The sequence below is a fragment of the Podarcis bocagei genome, assembly GCF_964188305.1.
Source record: "Podarcis bocagei genome assembly, chromosome: 10".
Classification (NCBI taxonomy): Eukaryota; Metazoa; Chordata; class Lepidosauria; order Squamata; family Lacertidae; genus Podarcis; species Podarcis bocagei.
Genome location: NC_138135.1, coordinates 71,379,582 through 71,400,398, shown reverse-complemented (window position 1 = coordinate 71,400,398; position 20,817 = coordinate 71,379,582). Strand labels below are relative to the sequence as shown.

Sequence of the window (20,817 nt, the reverse complement as noted above, 5' to 3'; positions counted from 1 at the left end):
ATGCGGGGGAAACCGTGAAGCCAGCCAGTGCCTCCTCAGACATCACAATATTTCTGTGATATATCACAATGTTGAAAAACAGATATCGTCCAGCCCTACTGAATACTTGAAATACCATGTTTCAAGTGTGTTCTCCATTATGAAGTTTGAACCTACATCAGTGAATATAGCTTGAAATTTTGGTACATGAGACTTACCTTACTATCGCTATAGTCTGTTTTGATAATTGGGATTTCTGTGTCCAGTGTTAACCATAGCTTTTGAAATATCACAGCGATATGAACTCCTAATGGTGTTAGGAGTAGAATTTTATGTTTATTTTTATGGCATACGAAGCTGTTGGTGGCTACATCTAGGACCGTGCCTACAGAAGATATAATGAATATTGCATCTTCAGTATCTTCTTAGTGTAGAGGGCCATACCAGGTGGCACTGACCTGTGGAAAGCTGTCACTGGAGATTCATTTGTATACTACAACATCTTCTCTTGCAAATCTTCCTTTTGCACTTTTCCTTCTCTGTACTAGGAAGATGGATAGGGTGTAAGACCTCATGCCAAAGTTATGTTTCTGGCATGGGATGAGGGAAAGCTAGGAAGCGGAGATTATTGGACTTTTGACTAACAGTGGCTCTGCAGCCACTTATTGCCTCCAGGTGGCATAACTTTTTCATATTTGATGCCTCTCCTTCCTTCCTTCCATATCCTGCACTGCCTGATACAAAGAGGCCTGTGTCTGCTGCCTTGGCTCATTGCCTCATACTACCTCTATAGTACTGGTCCATCAGCAAATTTAGCTCCACACCCATATTTTAGTATGGTGCTATGCTGTAAATATCGATATAATTCACTATTTCCTTGTTAAAAGTTTTTCAGGTGACTGTGACTGAATTAAGAGATTAAAACAATTATTGTTACTAATGTAGTTAAGTGGGCTACTTTTAACTTTTAGAGCTGTTTGACATTAACATCATGGTTATGAGATGCCTATTGCTTTCAGGTAATAAAGATGATTTACTACAGTTGGTTGAACAGCTTCATCCAGACAATAGTAATGAATGGATCAGCATCAAACTGGAAAGAGGTATCAAGTGGGATTCCACAGGGATCAGTTCTGAATGCAGTGCAGGTCGTCTTCATTAATGACTTAGATGACTGAGTGGACCACAACTCTTAGCAAATAGGTTGGAAATATTTTTAGAATATTCTACAATGGCCTTGATAAATTGGATAGCTTGCTAACAATAACATTTAGACTATACTTACATAAAAATTGTATATGGGATTTAATAATAGGGACTAACGTGTTTCTCATGTTCCTGGGTTCATTTGATGTGGCTCAAAATTTGGTGTTCTAAAAGTCTTGGCAAGAAAAATTCAAACCCACCAGCTTTTTATTTTCGTCTGGCTAGAGGTTCTGATGAACGCAGCTAGCCTATTGGCAGGGCTTTGTTGTTGTTTAAATTGAGTTCTGAAAAAGTATTTGATGAATACTAAGAAAATTGTGTGTACTCTCACTACTACTGTCTTACAGTTTACCAATGGAGAAAAGTTCCCTGTCAAACTCCACATTAAACACATTGGTACATGAAGGCAGGATTTTTGAGGCCTGCAAGTCTGTGTTAACATAACTTGTTACATTTGATGTGTTAAACTTCGGTATTAGTTTTAGCAACAATGGGATGACAGGATCTCTGTGAATGTAATGACATTTCGTAGGAAGCTGTATATATAAAGATTCTGTTTTAAGTGACATCACTCAGCTTACTTTAAATATATGTATCTTTCCCATCCTGTGTCTCTCTTGTAGATATGTCTTGCAGTTAGCAACAGCCTTTTTTAAAGGATCTGTGAGGCTTTTGTATCCCCCACCACAAAAAAGTCAATATCTTCCAATTAGCTTTATTGGTTGTTAAAAGTCATTACAGCCAAACAAGATCCCAGCCATAATTACAGTACCCTTACATTTCATATTGTGCACCATAAAAGAAACAAACAAACAAAAAAGCACAGGTTTACATCTTTAGTGGAGTACTACAATTTTTTTTAAAAAAAGCAGGGAGCCATTTAAAACATGAGCTTTAAAGCCAGAACAGTGTTGTAATAGATGCACGCTTCTGAAATAACTAGTGTCTCCTCCTCTTCAGATCAAGATTTTCTCTGTTTAGAAAACCAACCTTTTCTGCATTTTTTTCTGGCAGATGTGTCAGTTTCATTCCTGCTGAGGCAGTCAGAACAGATGGTAAGCAATGAAATAGTTCAGACACACAAGAGGTTTGCTTATCGAACCTATTCCATATATATTTTACAACTAGGGAAAGTTTCTAAGCTGGGAGATTGGGTACAGTGACTTAAAATTTGTAATTCCACACTTGTTTACAGCACCATTGGTTGAGCAATACCTTTCTCTGAGATTTGGTGAAATACTACTTGTGAGTGGGTACCTTGCTTTACAAAAGGTTAAATTACAGAGGAGGAAAAGGTTACAGAAATAAAAACACTAGACCCAAATGATATTCAGCGTGCACAGCTTAATGTGCTACAGCTCTAGCTACCTTACTGAAGAGAACTGTAACAGATACTGTCTCTTGTGGCTAAATTTTAAAAAAGGGAGAACAACCATTTCAACAGCTTAAGTAGTAAAGGTTTAGAAAAGGAGTGCTATACTTTGTGATTCAGGCAGCATTTGGCAGCAGTAGATGTACACAAGTTGTTTTCAGGCTAGGCTCCTCCTAAAAACAGCTGGTTTGTTTTACACAGGAAACTGCCTGTGGCATGAATGTATATTAAATATTATGAAGTGAGCATGCGTGCATTCACACACACACAACTTAACTTTTTAATGTAAATAGTGAATCATGCACATACATATCCATCCTGTTGAGCGACAAATGATACTGCATGTGGGGCTAGAAATGCAGATTAGGGTTTTTAAGATCTTCAATAACATTTTCCATCCTTCATCAAATCATCAGCATTATATAATACATTTAACTGAAATATAACTAACTCTGTTGATTCAAAACAGCATAAGAAACAGGAATTTGAATATGGTTTGAAGAGTTCTCTGTAGGGATTCTCTAAATGGCTTTTATACTGAAAAAAGTCTTTAGTGTGCCTGTATTGGGGTAGATAGCTTGACTTCAGTTAACCATTTAGACCAGGCATCGGCAAGGTTTACCTTGCCTGGGCCGGTTCACTCCAGCGGAGATCCCTCTGTGGGCCAGATTGTGCGCCCACGATTTCCAGCGTCTGCGCAGATGCGATTTCCGGCACCGTAGAAGCGAGTCCCTGCGCCGGATTAGCGCAGGGACTCACCGAGCACGCAGCTCAGTTCAGGGGTGGATCGTGGGCTGGTTAATGACCCCCGTGGGCCACTTGTGGCCCATGGGCCTTAGGTTGCCTACCCCTGATTTAGACTGCAGTTCTGTACATACTTATCTGTGAGTAGAGTAGATAGCTCCATTTTGAGTTCTTATTTTTTTCAGTAAGTTTGCCACATTCCACATTATTTGTCATTTTTTTTTTCAAAAAAGAAAAGTCCTGCCAAAAAATCCATCAGCATATTTGTTCACTTTTCTCCTAATATACACTTCTTGCCTACAATTTCCCCTATATAAACATACAAAAATGCATTTTTTTTAATCTAATATGTACATTTTTGCACACATTATTTGGTTAGAAAACTGCATCACAAAATTAAGAGATGTACAAATTTGGAAGGATAGCTGCATTTTGGTTTGCACATTCTTTTCAGAGATGTGAATTGGCAGGTTCACATTCAAATCGGAACTGACCTTCTCCATTCCTGCTCGGGATTTAGTTCCACTGAATTCAGTGAGACTGTACTTCTGTGTAGATATGTATAGAATTGCACTATTTCTTGACAGTATTAAATCAATGATAACCTTTAATGCAGAGACTGGAAATCTAGGCACTGATATCATCACCCAGTTTCAGCATGTGGGCTGGGAAAAGATATTTGGTCTGTAAACTGAAGAAACCGGCAATGACAGAATCAAAAGTAGCATAAGAAACTGGTCTCCACTTCCTCTGCTGCTGTTGGGACAGACGGAGGAGAGAAAGTGACTGCAGAAGACTGATGTGGACCAGGGTTCAGTGGCGTAGCGTGGGTTGTCAGCACCCGGGGCAAGGCAAGTAATTTGCGCCCCCTAACCCGTGGATTTTAGAGCTGCGAGTGCGCCCCCCCATGTTGCGCCCGGTGCGTCCGGCCCCCCCTGCACCCCCCACGCTACGCCACTGCCAGGGTTTCCCAAAATTGGGTTTCCAATTGTTGTTGGACTACATCTCCCATCATTCTGTGTCTAGGGCAGTTGTCTACCAGCTCCATCTGGTTTGCTGGCTAAGACCCTGCCTGCCTGTTGCCAGAGTGGTACATGCTCTGGTTATCTCCCTCTTGGACTACTGCAATGTGCTCTACGTGGGGCTACCTTTGAAGGGACTCGGAAACTACAACTAATCCAGAATGCAGCTGCCAGATTGGGAGCATCTGTTGGGACCATTTTACACTGGTCCTAAAGGCTCCCAGTAAGTTTCCGAGCACAGTTCAGAGTGTTGGTGCTGACCTTTAAAGCCCTAAATAGCTTTTGCACTCCTGAAGGAGTGTCTTCATTCCCATCATTCAGCCTGGACACTTAAGATCCTTTTCCAAGGGCCTCCTGGTGGTTCCCTCACTAGGAAGTTACAGGGAGCCAGGCAGAGCACCTTCTCAGTAGTCTCACCCACCCTGTGGAACGCCCTCCCATCAGATGTCAAAGAAATAAGCAACGATCTGACTTTTAGAAGACATCTGAAGCCAGTCCTCTATAGGGACGTTTTTAATGTTTGATGTCTTGCTGAGTTTTAATTTGTTGGAAGCCACCCAAATTATCTGGGCAACCCAGTCTGATGGACAGCATATAAATAATAAATTATTGTTAATTATCATCAGGGATGATGGGAATTGTAGTCCAAAACCAGCTGGAGACCCAAGTTTGGGAAACTGGTATAGGCTCTCAGTTGGTCACCCTTAGTTTCAAAATTGGCATGTAGAGTCTTCATTTTAAATTATCTTAATGTTCTTTATTTTTGCTACATTTATTTGCTAAAGGAATCTCTAGTCCTGTTTACTGTGAGTAACCATTAAAGCACAACTAAAGCCTTAATACAGATGTTTGCACATAAACATGCACATTTATAAATGAAGGCTGCATGCATTTGTTAAGGGCATACAGTAATGACGCAGTTACTAAGTTAATCAGTTTACTTTTAGCAGAAAGGGATGGAATTAATAAGTGATGTGTAAGAAAGTAGTTGAAATAGATTTTAACTTTTTCTAGGATTGACATCTGAGTAAATGTGCTTAGAGACTGTGCTTATTAGAGACTGTTCAGTCTCCAATAATTTAATGCTCATACTGAAATTTTAAAAAAGGTGAGCTCTTTTAACTCATACATTTGAAATAAAAATTAAAAGTTTCTCTTTTTCTCTTTCGGTTAACAGAGTTTGTGGATGCACTTAGATGTTTGCAATGAGCACTGTGGCTGGCATGCCCCAGTGTTTTGGATACCAATGCATAGAACTCCATAGTAATCGAATTTATCAGAAACGAACGTCATGAGCATAGTGGTCCCGTTGGGGGTTGACACAGCAGAAACTTCATATTTGGAAATGGCTGCAGGCTCAGAGTAAGTATTGTGGCACAACAGCAAATTTGCAAAATTGGTTCTGTCTTACATTTCATTTTATGCATCTCTGCAGTGTTGCTCAGTTTCAGTTGATTCACTTCTGGGCATAATAAACAGAATCAAAGTTTGAACTCTACCTTATAGTTTTCCTTCTTAAAAGTCTTGACTTCACTTACATTTCAGTATGTATTAGAGCCCATTTGGATATGTTATGACAAAATTGCTATTTTTAAAGTTTTGGCAATATATATTTTTTCATATATAGTGTTCATTTCTACTTTAGCATCTAGGGTGATTCTTAAATTAACATTTATTAACTATTCTCACAGTGAAACTTCATAACACTCCCCCCCCCTGCTCTGAGCTATTCAGTTTGGGGTGAAATCAGAATACTGATACATAACTTGTGCTTATAATAGAAAATAAAGTAATCAGGAGCACCTTCCTTCAGGGTCTATCTTTATAGTTCCTTAGTACAACCTGTAAAATACATCCTTTCAGGATACAGTACTGGCAACACAGGAAGCCTGTGGTGCTGTGCTTATTCTGCCACTAGATGTCATAATTTATTGGGGTTTCAGATACTGCTAACAGCATATGGGCAGACTCCTACGCTGCATATGTGTTCTCAGAAACAATAAGAATTATTGATACTTGTGTACTCCTGTCTTGTAATCTTTTTGTGCTTCTTTGTTTTACAACATTGTTGTCAGTGTTGTTCAAATGGATAGTATTCACTTGATAGTGCACACCCATACCACTACAGAAACTTTAAATTAGTGTTGTTACTGACAGCTTGCCAGACATTTATTTATTTTTGACAGGAGCATAGCAACAAACATTTCCTTCTTTACCTTTATCATAATACCGAAATATTCAGCACTTTGGAACAAAAGTGAAATCTTAATGTTTGTCTTGCTTTTCAGACCTGAATCTGTAGAAGCTAGCCCTGTGGTAGTTGAGAAGTCAAACAGTTATCCACACCAGCTATATAACAGCAGTTCTCATCATTCACACAGTTATATTGGTTTGCCTTATGCGGTAAGTTTTGTTTTTAAAAAGTATTTCTTTGAGGTTCTTTCCAGTAAAGAGAATTTTAAATGTGCCTTGTTTGGTTGATTTTCCGGCTTATTGTGGGAGGTCCTCCACTAAAACAGCCAAAATCATGTCACTTATATGGTAGAGTAGTTCTGATACTAGAAGTCTTGTATTCACTCTTTATTACTGTCTTTTTTTAAACAAATGGGTTGCATCCAGACCTAAACTTTCACAAATGGAATGCCTTAAGATCCCCCCAAAGCTGGTTTTAGGGAGGTATGGGGAAGTGCAGTAGAACGGAAGAGATGGCAAAAGTTGCATCTGCAGAAGAGCAGTGACAAGATGGTTTGAGCATATAACACCAATCTTGGACTGATTGTACTGGCTACCAATTAGCTTCAGGGCACAATTCAAAATGCTGGTTTTGACCAACAAAACCTTAAATGGCTGATAACCACAATACCTCAAGGATCACATCTACCCATGCAAACGGAATCAGACCCTGCAATCATCATTCGAGGCCCTTCTCTGTGTGTCTCTTCTGTGACAGTTCTGAAGGGTGGCAGCACAAGAATGGGCCTTTTCTGCAGTGGCTCCCTGCTTGTGAAATGCTCTCCCCATGGGAGATGACCTTGCTCCTTCATTACATATCTTTAGGTGTCAGGCAAAAACATTTCGCTTCTCCCAGGCCTTTGTTTAATTAAACAATCTATGGCCTTTTAAACTGGGGTGGGGGAATTGTTTTTATTTGTTGCTATGGTATGTATTTTTGTGTTTTTAAATTGTAAACCACTCTGTGATCCTTAGTTGAAGGATAATAATAATAATAATAGGCCTCAATTGTGTCAGTGTGCACCAGTGTTTGATGTAATATGGTCCTAGGTGCTGCACCATAGAACAATAACTGACACTGATACACCTGATCCTGTCAGCTCTTCCTTCAGTGTAGGATAATGGGATCAATCTATAAATATTTTCAGAGTGATGAATAGGCTTGCTTTTCTTCCTGTAGATAAATGGCACCTAATTGGAGACAGTTGCTATACATGTATAAAATAGAAATAAGCCTTTAGTTAAAGAGGATAAGTCATGCACTTCACGAAAATGCACTCCATTTTGAAGAATTCTGGCATTTCTTCTAGCTAGGTGAAATCTGTATGGGTGCCGAGAAACAAGGTGTGCTTTGTGTCAGTGCCCTTTTTAAAATTCAGCTCAGATAAATTTCTCTGCTTTATTATGTCATGATTGGGGAATGTGAGTGTGCACGTAGAGCATTGACTAGTACCATGCTTAGTGATGCCTGACAGTTTTCCTAGATAAAGTTATTAGTGATAAAAAGATGTTTGCTGTTCAGATGAAATGTGAATATCAACAACCTAGCGTGCACTGGAAATTTGAGAAAAGCAACGCTTTCTTCACTGTTTAAAGAATAGTAGAAGATAAATTAAATGAAAATACTTTTAGTGTATACATTAAACCATCCTCTTCTGATCTCTTCTAAGTTGGCCACACCCAGCTGAAGGTGTATGCCAAAATCATGTGAATGGAAATTAACTACTTCTGGTAACAAAACGAGTTGTAGCAGATCTCTCCAGTACACAAGTAATTACATTAGTTTTCAGATACTGATTTTATGCTTAGTGCCTTTCAAAACCAGGATAATTTGTCACCTGTTTTTTAACATCCCCGTTAAGGTAGCTTGAGCTTCAAAAGTTTGAAACAAAGTTTATACGAAAGTTATAAAAGAATGGAAGAAAGTGATACGTACATTGATTCTTTTAGAGTAAGCATTCACATGAAAAGAAGTAATATATATAAAACCATCTACCTTCTAAATATCACTTTCCAGGACCATAACTATGGTGCTCGCCCTCCTCCAACACCTCCAGCGTCTCCTCCTCCATCAGTTCTTATAAGCAAGAATGAAGTAGGTATATATACTGCTCCAAATTTTGATGAGACCTCCAGTGCTACTACTATCAGCACTTCTGAGGATGGAAGCTATGGAACTGATATAACCAGGTGCATTTGTGGATTTACACATGATGATGGATATATGATCTGTTGTGACAAATGCAGGTAAAGTAGTGCCATATATGCAAACATTTTTAAAATATTTTTCTTCTGTGCTACTGAAATCAGCCCTTCTTGTCCCCAACTGCTTAGAGCCATTTCCATCCTCAGGCCCTTCATAGGCATTGTAGGGCATTATGCAAATATGGGAGAAAGAGAAACCATCGCCATTTTGTTATTGTGATAGCTGCCATTTTGCCTTCAGGATGGAGAGGGGAGGTGACAGACCAGCCAAGCCAGCAAAGACTTTCTGCAAGCGGGGGTCATACTAAGAAGGGTCACGGCTCACAAGTCATTGTTAACCCTGCAGAAGGGTAAGAGGGAGGACTTGGGTAGGAGGAGCTTGACCAACTGTTGGACGGGTTTTCTGGGCCAAGATTAATGCCATTGGTATTTCTGAGGAGGCGACACATGACTAAAAGGGGTGCATGGAAATATACCAAGATGTGACATCAGTTTAATTGGAAACCCTGGGGAAAACGCAGTGTGTATTTTGGCTGCGTTGTCCCTTGGAACTGAATTTGTTTAAGATTGCTAGACTGCTTTATGAACTGCTCTTATGAAGGAGAATTCAAAAAAAACATTTTGGAGTTTGGTTAGGGAAATTCTGTCATCCAAAAAGGTGCGTATGCACAACTGAACTTGTTCACAACAGTGAAGTGACTTGCCTTTTTGAATGTTCATAATTTATATTTTTTAATATTGTTTGAGGTGGAGTAATAGGGTATGTTGATAAAGCAGTGTATTAAATGAGTGATCAGATAGTAGAATGGAGCTTTTGGGGAAAAGAACTTGTAGCAGTATATCCAGTGTAAGAGAAATGATGGAAGCTGTGTGAACTTCAAATATCTTGCAAAAGTAACACTATTCTATTTTCTAAATCATTTAAGTGTTTGGCAGCACATCGATTGCATGGGGATCGACAGGCAGCATATTCCTGACATATACTTGTGTGAACGTTGTCAACCTAGGTAAGTCGCCTGTGGTCAATTAAAAAAAAACCCTGTTGTTTGCATGAGGTTTGAAATTCATAGCTCGAATGTTGAAGTGACTGTTGCATGTCATCTTCATGTTGTTTAAGTAGATGTTTAAAATTCCTAAACTGTATTGCTAAATTAATCATTAATAGAAATGGAATAATAGAAATAATAGACTTGGGCTACAACCTGGAAATAGTAATTCATTGAATTAGCCTATAATGGTGGCTTCCCTGCCATAGGTTATAAAAGTGCCTTTGCCTAGCAGAAAAAAATAGTGACTGCTTTTTCAATGAATGAAGGCTATTTTGCTATCTTTAAAAGATACTTATATCACTACATGAAACTATTATTGGAGATCACAGTAGATTTAATAAAATGAGAAAATCAGTTGTCCAAATGCAGGTGTGAAATAAGGTTTCTGCATGTAGGTCAACTGCTGAATGGGCAAAAATATGGGCCTTATGTTGGGAAAAAGCTGCAATCTTGTACCCTCTTACTTGGAAGTAAGACCCATTGACATGAATAAGTAAGACCTGAGCAGTCATGAATAGGATTACACTGTTATAGTTCCACACAGGAGGTGATAGTATTTCAGCAATGCATACCCAAATGCACAACATACAAGTAGCTTTCTGCTACTACTGTTCTCTGAATTGGAACCATTGGCCATTGCTCCGTATCTCATCTGAGGCATAGTTTTGATACCTGACTCCTTCCTCTGTCTTGGGATAGTAAAAAGACATGCAATCCATGTGAGAAAGGGATTTGCTTGCTGCTGGCACTTGGAAGGGTGGGTTGAAAACAGCTCCAATAACAATAATTGGGGGTTGAATGAAGCAGCCATTATCATTTCTTCCCTGAATTTATGAGCCAGGAGAATCCCTTAGCTAAATATTTCAGCAGTTTCTCCTCTTAACTATGAAACTGGAATACTGGAAGGGACTGCAATGCTTTAGTTCTGCTTTGTTTTGGTACAACTGTTTCATTCTGGGCTTTATACTAAATTGTAAAATTCCTAGAGCAGGGAACTCCTTGCTAGGGAGTTTAAGTAGTATATTGTGAATATTGAAAATGAATTTTCATACAACAGTGAGTGGAAACAATCATTTTATATCTCTAATTATTCCATTTAATGTGTAGGAGCTATCTGTCAGAAAGTTTAGATGCTTCAGCAACAGAGTAACATGTATTCAGTTTTATTTCTTTTTTTCTTTTTGTCAACAGGAACTTAGATAAAGAGAGGGCAATGTTGCTGCAGCGTAGAAAAAGGGAAAATATGTCAGGTAAGTAATAAAGTTCTTAAACTGAGATACAATTAGTGAGTGATTCTCCCAAAAGCTACTGACACAATGCTTTTGATTTACAGTCTTATACTGTTCCAGTTACTTCCAGTGGTTATTTTTCTTTTTAATTCTGTAGGACAGCCATGTTAGATAGGCAATAGGGCAAATGCAGAAGTAGATGATACACGTACTCATACTCTATTACAGTAGACCCGCATAAGATAAAAACATGTAAACTAGACCTTCCATTTTAGACCTGCTGTGTGACACATACCATCCTCTGACGTATGTCAATCATAGCAGCACATTATCTGGCAACTGAATATGTTATATCACGATTTATATCTTGGAGCAGATATAAGGTTGTTGTGGGGATTAAATGAGGAGGAGGAGAACCAAGCGTGTCACCTTGGGCTCCGTGGAGGAAATATAAATAAATAATCAGAAAGGATAATGGGTGCACGTGGCGTGCCAGGCAAAATTAGTTTCTCTTGACATTAAGAATCTGTAATGTGTATGGGTTGCTCGTGCGTAAGTTGCTGCCTCTCCAGGCTTTGTTGCCTTGCTAAACCTTTCAGTCTGGGCAGCCCTTCACTTCGTGGCTGCCTCAGTCGCTAGCAGAATCCGTCAGTGGGCGTTTCTTAAATCTTTTCCAACATAAAAGTTGTTTGACACCCAGTCTCCTCCTACTCTCTCTGCGCGGAAGTCTTCTGCGCAGGGTGGGCGTGGGTAGCGGAGGACCCGTGCTCTCCCCGCTGGTGTCCGGTGAAGAGTCCTGGAGCCCCCTCGCCGATTCCCCCATCAGCCCCTCTATATCCCTGGTGTTGCGCTGATTTGCTTCCCCATCTGCGGAGCTGCCTCTCTCCCTGCTGGGCCCTTCTCCAGCAACATTTGAGAGCCTTCACTCCGCCTCTAGCTCCGATGTCAGTTCCCTGACAGAATCCTTTAACTAAAAAGATGCATATGCAATTTTTTGGAATTAGCCAGACTAACATTAGTGTTATTGCTGCACTTCAAAAATGTTTTTTCTTCTGAACCAAAAGCTCATGTTTTTTCAGGGTCCCAGTTTGCACACATTTTTTATGGTTTAACATGCCCCAATACTGAGTGCCTCCTCTACTCATGCTGCTGCCACACCAGGGTGAAAACAAGCCAGAGTCTGCTTCGTAATGACATGTGAACTTGAGCTTATTATTTGTTTCTCTCAAGGAGGCCACAAATGGTAAGCCAAGAACAGAAATTGCCTCCTACTCATCGTTTGTTTGGAGAGAAACAGTGAGCTTAGGTTCATATGTCACAACAAGGAAGACATGTTTTTTGAAAAATATTCTAAAATAAAGATTTATCCATACCTCTCATGCCTATTTCTATAAAAGAATGAAGGAAAGGGTATAGTTGATCTGATTATGAGACAAACTACTCTCTATTTTGCAGTCAACAAAAAAACTGATATCTTACCAAAAAGTGAGCCAAAACCTTCTTTTGGTTGTCTGTGGTTTTTATCTTTTGTATTCTTGGATTCTTGCCACCCTGTGTCCTGATTTTTTCTATTAATTGTTGATAAAATCTGGGCTCGTAGTTATGCACTTCCACAGACTATTAACCATATTTTGATTACTTTGATTCCCAGAGGTTCAAAGTGGACATAAAAAAGTTGAGACCACATGGTTACAGTTGTTTGGATGGTGGAGGAAAAGAATTAATCAGTGTTAGATTTTTGAGAGTTCACTTGGTGAGATAAGCCACGTGTTAGGTGATCTAGCCTGAAATCTGAGAACAAATAAAACCTATATTTATGTTTGAGACACAAGCAGCCATTTACGCACATGAAAGGGGACAGTGCTTGCATGCCTTTCTGTCTGGCTTTTACTGCCACCATTCCCACAGTCTGTGAAGCAACCAGTGTTTAGAAGAAAATAGTGACTTGCTTGGTTGCAAAGGCTTTAGCACCAAATGCTGCAACTGTGGATGTCATTTCATTGCCTGTTCTAGATGGCTCTTTTGGACTGTGAATAAAACAGTGCTTCAGGTGGATACCAGGCCAGAAAAAATACCACCCACTTCAGAAAAGGCTTATTAGCTAACTTAACAGTTTTTACATAATATTAGCATATTTCTAGGAATGGTTTTAGTCTTATTAATCCTTATTTATTATTACTGAAATGCTTCTCAAGGTCAATTTGTGTCATCATTTTTGTATTCAGTTTTTTTCTTTCATAAATTGATACTGACAAATTGATGCACACTGAGTATAAAACCCTTCTTGCAACCTAATATGTATTTTATTATGTTGTACATTGTGGATTAAGCAAATATAAATAAATGAATTTCTTATCCAAGCTTTGATTTGATTTAATGCCTTTGGAAATCTTGTAATACTTTTGAAAAAACATAAGCTCCCCTAAGTTAATTAGATTACTTGAGTAATCTAATGCAAAACTGGTGTGGTGTTCCCATCCCCCAAAACCTGAACATGTAAATATAAATTTTACTGTCATTTAGTTACCAGTTTTATTACCATTTCCATAATATTATTTCCATAAATTGGTAATTTTATGTAAATACTTTTGGCAATTCAGGGACATGCATTCATTATTGGAAACAGTTTATAAGATATATTTCTTGGCTTCCTTTTTCTTTTTAAAGATGGGGATACCAGCGCAACAGAAAGTGGCGATGAAGTTCCTGTAGAACTATATACTGCTTTTCAACATACACCAACTACAATTACTCTGACTGCTACACGAGTTACCAAGGTCACAGATAAGAAACGGAAAAAAAGTGGGGAGAAAGAACAAAACATTGCAAAATGTAAAAAGGTAAGTTAATTCAATTTTCAATTTCTCTTTATGTTTTGGGAGGTTCATTGTGTTTGAAAATTTTTCTTTCTATTTGAAATAAATCTGGATCACTGCTCTTGAAGGAGCACGATCATTCTCCAATGGGGTTTGGAGAATTCAGAGGCATCTCAGTAACTGAGAATGGGCTATTGCAGAGTAGGACTAAAGGATGATGATGATGATAAATTCATTATTTATACCCCGCCCATCTGGCTGGGTTTCCCCAGCCACTCTGGGCAGCTTCCAACAAAATATTAAAAATACAATAAAACATCAAACATTAAAAACTTCCCCAAACAGGGCTTCCTTCAAAAGGAAGCAGGGACAGAAGACTATTGAGATAAGAAAGTATAGAGAGGCAACACCCATGGCAAAATGAACAGCAAAAAGAAGGTGGTATTCAAGACCTAGGAAAGAAAGGTGGAGGAGAAACTGGGGCTGGCTCCTAAATTACACCACACCCATTTCCATAATTTGGTGGGCATCTCCTTCCCTCCCCCCAGTCTATAAGAAAGATAAAGTAGCAATATAGAACACAGCATTAAAGTTTTGTGCTACTGGTTAAAAAGCACATAGGTGAAGGAAAACCTCTGGATTTGTTTTCACAAACAACATTTTCTATTCTGCAAGATAAAAGATTTTTGTGAAATGAATCTCTGTTTCTCCAGAGGAATATATATACTCATACAAACTGACATTTTAAATTATATTACAGGCTTTTCGTGAAGGTTCTAGGAAGTCTTCAAGAGTAAAGGTAAAACTTTTGTGCTAAATTCTTGCTGCTATTTGGTTTCAAACAATGAACCATAAATTTGTCATCCATTTTGTCCGTTATTATAGGGGATTCAGAAGAGTCAGGGGGCTGGTTCACAATTCCTGCCTTTCAAAAAGTAATGCTCAAAGTGGTGATTCATGAAAGCACTAAAGCCATAATAAAAACTGTATAAAAGCAAGCGGCAAATAAAATAACAACAAATATCCCAAAGATCTAAACACAGTTACAGCAGCAGAATATCCAGAAGATAGCTAAAAAGCACACTAATGAGCTTCAGGCAGCTTTGTGCAGTGTAGACAATTGCTTTCTTTAAAAAGGAAGGTTTTTCATCTTGCAGCAAAGCCCAGTAGAAGGTGGGCCTTCCAAAGAATGAAATTTGAGTACTGAAGTGCTCAGAACCTATTTCAGGGGGCCCTGTATGATTCTTGGGGTTGTTGACCTGTGGGATACCTGGTTTGTCCTCCAGAAGACTCCATGTCTTGTCTAGGCATGACAGTATCATCATCCAAAACAGTAAAGGACTTTAAAGGTTATTCCCACACATTCAGTTGGGCCCAGAAACAAATTTGAGGCTATTAACAAAGTAGTTGCGTGCCTCTGATACCTAGCACCAGTCAACAATTTGGCCACCACATTCTGGATCAGCTGCAGTTTCTGGACGCTCTTGGACATCATTATTACAGCAGAGCAAATGTGATGCAAGGAAGGCATGTTTCACCATGGCCATACTTGGTTTTCTAGAATGGACACTGCTGATGCACCAGCATAAACTGAGCAGAAGCATTCCTGGTTGCCACTGTCACTTGGACGTCCATGCTCAAAGTGGGACCCAGGAGCACTCCCAGATTGTGAATTTGACTTTTCGAGGAGTGATTCCCCCATGCAGTAAGCATTAAACTCCTATTCCTAGATTGACATTCTTAACTGATCTGGAGCACCTTTGTCTTGCCTGGATTAAATGTCAGTCTGTTTGCCATCATCCAGTCCTTTACTGACTTTGATTGCAATTCATGTCCACAGCCTAGGACTAGGTGAAAAGGAGAATTAAAGCTAAGCACTAGCCAAATACTAATGGCATTGCACTCTTATCTCCTAACAACCTCTCCCAGCAGTTTTCTGTTGATGTTAAACTGCCTTGAGTGACAATAGAACAGCGAGAGAAGTCAGTATCCAAGGAATCCAAAAGGAATCTATCCCCTGGGACCCACCATAAAATAGTTCAACACAATCCCCTGCTGGCCAGTACATCCAGAAGGCAACAGAATGCTCACCACGGCGCAGGTGGCAAGTGAAACTAGGGCAGTCAGCTTTGTTTTCAGTTTAGTAATGGGTGTCTAATGTCAAATTAGCCACTAAGTATTATAAGCTGACTTGCTGTTCCTTAACTGAGTAGCATGGGGATTTAACTAGCTAATTTCTTCATACAGATGCATACTGAACTCAGCATTCAGGAGTTATATTGTACCCTACACTTCTTATCCAAGGCCCCACTCCCTGAGAGGTTCGGATGGTGGCAGCAAGAGAAAGGGCCTTTTCTGTGGTGGCTCTCCCAAGTGTGGAATGCTCTCCCCAGAAAGGCTTACTTGGTGCCATCATTACATGTCTTCAAGTTCCAGACAAAAACAATCCTCTTCATCCACGCCTTTAGCAATTAAACAAACAATGGCCTGTTAAAGCTGTTGGTGGAGGACCGTTACTATGATTTTTTTACACACTTGATCAATTTACAAATTGATTAGCTAATTATTTGGCTGCAGAGTTTTAGTTTCATACCAGACATCTTGTCTAATTTTATATATCTTAACTGCGGTTTAGGGCTCAGCTCCAGAGATTGATCCTTCTGAGAGTTCCAACTTTGGATGGGAAACTAAAATCAAGGCATGGATGGATCGTTATGAAGAAGCAAACAACAACCAGTACAGCGAAGGTGTTCAAAGAGAGGCACAAAGAATAGCTTTGAGATTAGGAAACGGAGATGACAAAAAAGAAGTGATCACCAGCAACTCAGTCTTCAAACCTCCAGTAGAGGTAAGTGAACATACATTCAACGCAACACCAGTCTTTTATATTAACAACATAGCACTCAGGTTTTGCATTTCTCTAAGCAGAAACATATTTCAATATGTTGATACCACATCTCCTGTATTTTTAGTACAGGAAAACCTCCTTGTTTATTGATTTTACATTCTGAAGTACATACTCAACAGTTAATGAGGACCAGGTTACCAGTTATGACCATCAATTTTCAACATTTTGAATTTAACTGTCAGATCACTACTGCAGATGTCTATTTTTCAGCTTTCCTGATAAAATTTATTTTTTAAACAATGTTAGCAATTCGTAATAATCTAAATTACTCAAGTCTACCCACAGAACAGCTGCAATGCCAGCTAAAACCCATCCCTTCCTTTACCAGCTTCCCCACAAAAGCTTCTCCAGAGGGCAAGGGGACCTTGCTGAATAGGCTGGACTGTGGTTAGTAGAAAGGGGGATCCCCAAAAAGCGCTAAGATACACATTTACAGTTCAGGATGATGTTCAATATGTAGCTATACAATACTAAGATGGTTCTGGAATTATCTTCTTTGTGCCAGGAGGAAGTCCAGACAGTATTTGATTCAGTGCCAGCTTTTAGGGCTGCTGTTAGATACATGGAAATGGCTTCCCTTAGCATTATTAACAATTTAAATGTAAATAGGAGAAAATAGACTCTCTTGGTTGCTGTTACCTAGTGGGTACAGGGACGCGGGTGGCGCTGTGGGTTAAACCACAGAGCCTAGGACTTGCTGATCAGAAGGTCGGCAGTTTGAATCCCTGCGACGGAGTGAGCTTCTGTTGCTCGGTCTCTGCTCCTGCCAACCTAGCAGTTCAAAAGCACGTCAAAGTGCAAGTAGATAAATAGGTACCACTCCGGTGGGAGGGTAAACGGTGTTTCCGTGAGCTGCTCTGGTTCGCCAGAAGTGGCTTAGTCATGCTGGCCACATGACCCGGAAGCTGTACGCTGGCTCCCTCGGCCAATAAAGCAAGATGAGCGCCGCAACCCCAGAGTCAGCCACAACTGGACCTAATGGTCAGGGGTCCCTTTACCTTTTTACCTAGTGGGTAGCTTTGCTATGCATTTTTGTATTTTTATGTCTTGGGAAGCAGTTTAATGATTGCAGTTGCCTCAACTTCAACTTTTTACTCGCCTCTCCGCCACTGTTAATTCCAGTGGAACTTTACAACTGTATTCTGATGCAGTACAGTTACTGTCACTTCAACCAAGATTTTAAGTAAGTAATGAAGGCAAAAGCATATTTCTTCCAAAATGTGTTTTTATGTATCCAATTTGCCAGTTACAGAATGGAACAAATTATGTTTATGAAAAGAGAAAAACTGCCACGAGTTAACTTTTGATGAAAAAACCCTGTTACTATTATGGAAAGGTAGTTAAGGTTATTTGGTCAAATATGCCAACTAATAAGTAGGGTTAAGTGCCTTGGTGTCCTGGGCAGTCCACTTCTTTATTCAGAAAAACGGGTTTAATGGTGTGTACAGGAAAATAATAAAACAGTGTCCATAGATCTGACACAATTTGAACAGCTTCCATTTCCTCTTTGATACAATGTTTACTCTTGGTAACGCAATTAGCCAAATCATCTTGTGTGGTCTTAGAAGATCCAGTTTGACTCTTAGTAAAAAGTAGAAACTGTTTTCCCTATTCTTAATTTTTTGTACACATCTTTTAAAAACAAAAAGGAACACAGTCTCTGTCTTTTAAACATCTAGGTTCAGAGAAATGTTCAAGTATAAATACTAATTTCTTAAAGTAAAATACCCCTTTGATATAGCATTACAACTTCCATTCAGAGAGAATATTAATACTTTAAAATGAAACAAATTGGCGCTTTACTGCCTTTACTGAACTTTTAGCCCAAGGAAGCAATTTCTAAATCCTCTGTTGTTCTGATTATCAGTACACATCTGGCCATTAAATCCTTATAAAGAAAAGTGCACCATCTAATTTAACTACAATATTAACAAGGACAATTATTTCCAGTATAAACAAAAAGTAAAATGTAAACTACTGTAATCTGTTAGGTACTGTAAATATCCCAACATTTCCATTTTTCCAGCACCCCATTCTTTACACATACTGGCGAATAAGGAGGCACTTTGTATACTTTGTACTCTGTATGCTATACCAGTACGCTTAAAAAGTGCAGTGTTTGATCAATGGCAAACATGGAGATAGTCACATCACCCAATAATGTATAGTTGTTCCATTCATTGTGTGCTTGTTGTTTACCAATGGCAGCCGCTTAAGAACTGACTGGAAAGTTCCTGTCCCTAGCAGAGCCTGTTGCCTTTTGTACCACCTAGATATTAGGTTAATCCACCTTGAAAATGTCATGTGGTATTTCCCCCAAACCGTGAGCAAATAATTTGTCAATAAATTGCAAGAGAGAGTAGACTACAAAATGGCACCATCAGCCGCCTGTCATGCAGTCTATGGAAGGAATCTGCAAGCTGTTTGATAAATTAATGTTGTTAGAGAGAGACTAAGCATAAAGGAAAAGTTACATTCTCAGATCTTGTAATAAGAAGCATCTTTGCTTCTTTCCCTCTAGCATCAGCATGGCGCACGTGACGCACTCCTTGGAGGAATGTCCCTGCTTGCAGAGACCTTCGCCTAGATATAGGCCAATTCTCTTTTGCTCAGAAGTGACACAATTACAAGAGGTGTGAGTTCCTTAGTTGTTGTGTCAAGAGTACAGTAAGATTTTGCTTAGAAAGGTGTATTCCCACCTGAGGCTATTGAAATGCACCAGAAGTTTCCTTTTCCTAGAAATCAGCATGTTGACATTTTCATCAAAATGCCTCTTACTTGGCATCTGTCCTTCTGCTCTTGCCAGCAGATTAGAGAAAAGACTGCATATTTCATGTGTTGTAATTACTTGCACACACCAGTTTCTAGCCATTTTAACCAGAGGGTTTGAAACATCTTTTGAGAAAGGGGTTCCCTAATATACTTTGAAAGACTTGTATTGGTTTTCATTTTTTAGATACTGTGGTGTCGTTGTTTCCCCCAAAATGTAAAATGTCTACATAAATATAATACTGAATTTTATGGTAGGAATAAAGTCAATTAGCTTTTAAAAAGAAAGAATATCATTGAAATTACCAAGTTGCTCCTTAAAGTTGTATGTTATAATCTGGTTTCTTAATAGCACTAATGCAATCAGCTTAATTAGATTTCTTACATTTTTCTTTTCTTCTTCTAGAGCTATATTCAAAAAAATAAGAAAATCCTAAAAGCTGCCAAAGACTTGCCTCCAGATGCACTTATTATTGAATATCGAGGAAAGTTCATGCTGAGAGAACAATTTGAAGCTAATGGATATTTCTTTAAGAGGTACTTTTCTTTAAAATTTAGCTTTAATTACCTATGATCCTACCGTTATTCTTTTGTTTTTCTCTCAGCTTCTGGCAAATCTTGCATTTTATTGCCCTGAGAATGCAACTGCGCCTTCCGGTCTTTCATTACTTCACATCTCAATCCACTTACCTTTGAATATTCAGCAGCTAAGATTGTTCACTTGGGCTGCTATCCTGTACATACTGCCTTGGCAGTAGGCTCCATTGAACTCAGTGGGGTTTCCTTCTGAGTTGGCTGACATAGGATTGCAGAGTTAGTCCATCCCTTTGACAGTGTTACCCCAGTGTTGTGACAGGCTCTTCACAGCACAGTTTTGCCTCACCCAGTCCTTTCCGTGTTTCTCACTTCAGCTCTTTGTCATTAGACTTCAGCTGGCCGCCATCTTCGGAACCCTCCTCTTTCAGTTTACTTCATTCATTCTTCTTCTTTTTGCCTGGTACCCTTACATAATCCCCTTGTCTTTTGCCACATATCTCTCCCCTTTCAAGATGATAATGACTGTTCGGAAGAAACTGAGTAATTGCCTAGTTAATGCTGCGCTTTAACATTGAACAAGATAGGAAGGAAAGGTTACTTCAGAGAAGAAGAATTGGCATCAGGGACCTTCACTGCCCCCTAGTGTGCCATATTGCATGAGCTGGCAGTGATCCTCACAGGGATTAACACAGTTCCCTTGTGGGTCTCATACACTTAGAAAAGCCCTTGATGGGGAAGCACATATGTCT

The 20,817-nt window shown here is 39.2% G+C and overlaps 1 protein-coding gene across 11 annotated transcripts in view; it reads left to right on the top strand.

Moving 5' to 3' along the window:
* The window catches only part of KMT2E (lysine methyltransferase 2E (inactive)), a 58,096-nt gene that overhangs the window by 13,238 nt on the left and 24,041 nt on the right, over positions 1-20,817 (top strand). For 4 of the 11 annotated variants that reach the window (XM_081211377.1, XM_081211386.1, XM_081211385.1 and 1 more), the window contains exons 2-10: positions 5,501-5,685; positions 6,612-6,726; positions 8,573-8,802; positions 9,687-9,767; positions 11,001-11,059; positions 13,706-13,878; positions 14,615-14,653; positions 16,490-16,702; positions 19,938-20,068. In XM_081211377.1, coding sequence (XP_081067503.1) covers positions 5,615-5,685; positions 6,612-6,726; positions 8,573-8,802; positions 9,687-9,767; positions 11,001-11,059; positions 13,706-13,878; positions 14,615-14,653; positions 16,490-16,702; positions 19,938-20,068 — 1,112 coding nt within the window. In that variant the 5' untranslated portion in view covers positions 5,501-5,614. Of the gene's footprint in view, positions 1-998; positions 1,183-2,145; positions 2,241-5,500; positions 5,686-6,611; positions 6,727-8,572; positions 8,803-9,686; positions 9,768-11,000; positions 11,060-13,705; positions 13,879-14,614; positions 14,654-16,489; positions 16,703-19,283; positions 19,396-19,937; positions 20,069-20,817 lie in introns of those variants that run through there. The other 7 variants (XM_081211381.1, XM_081211379.1, XM_081211380.1 and 4 more) reach the window with 7 other exon arrangements.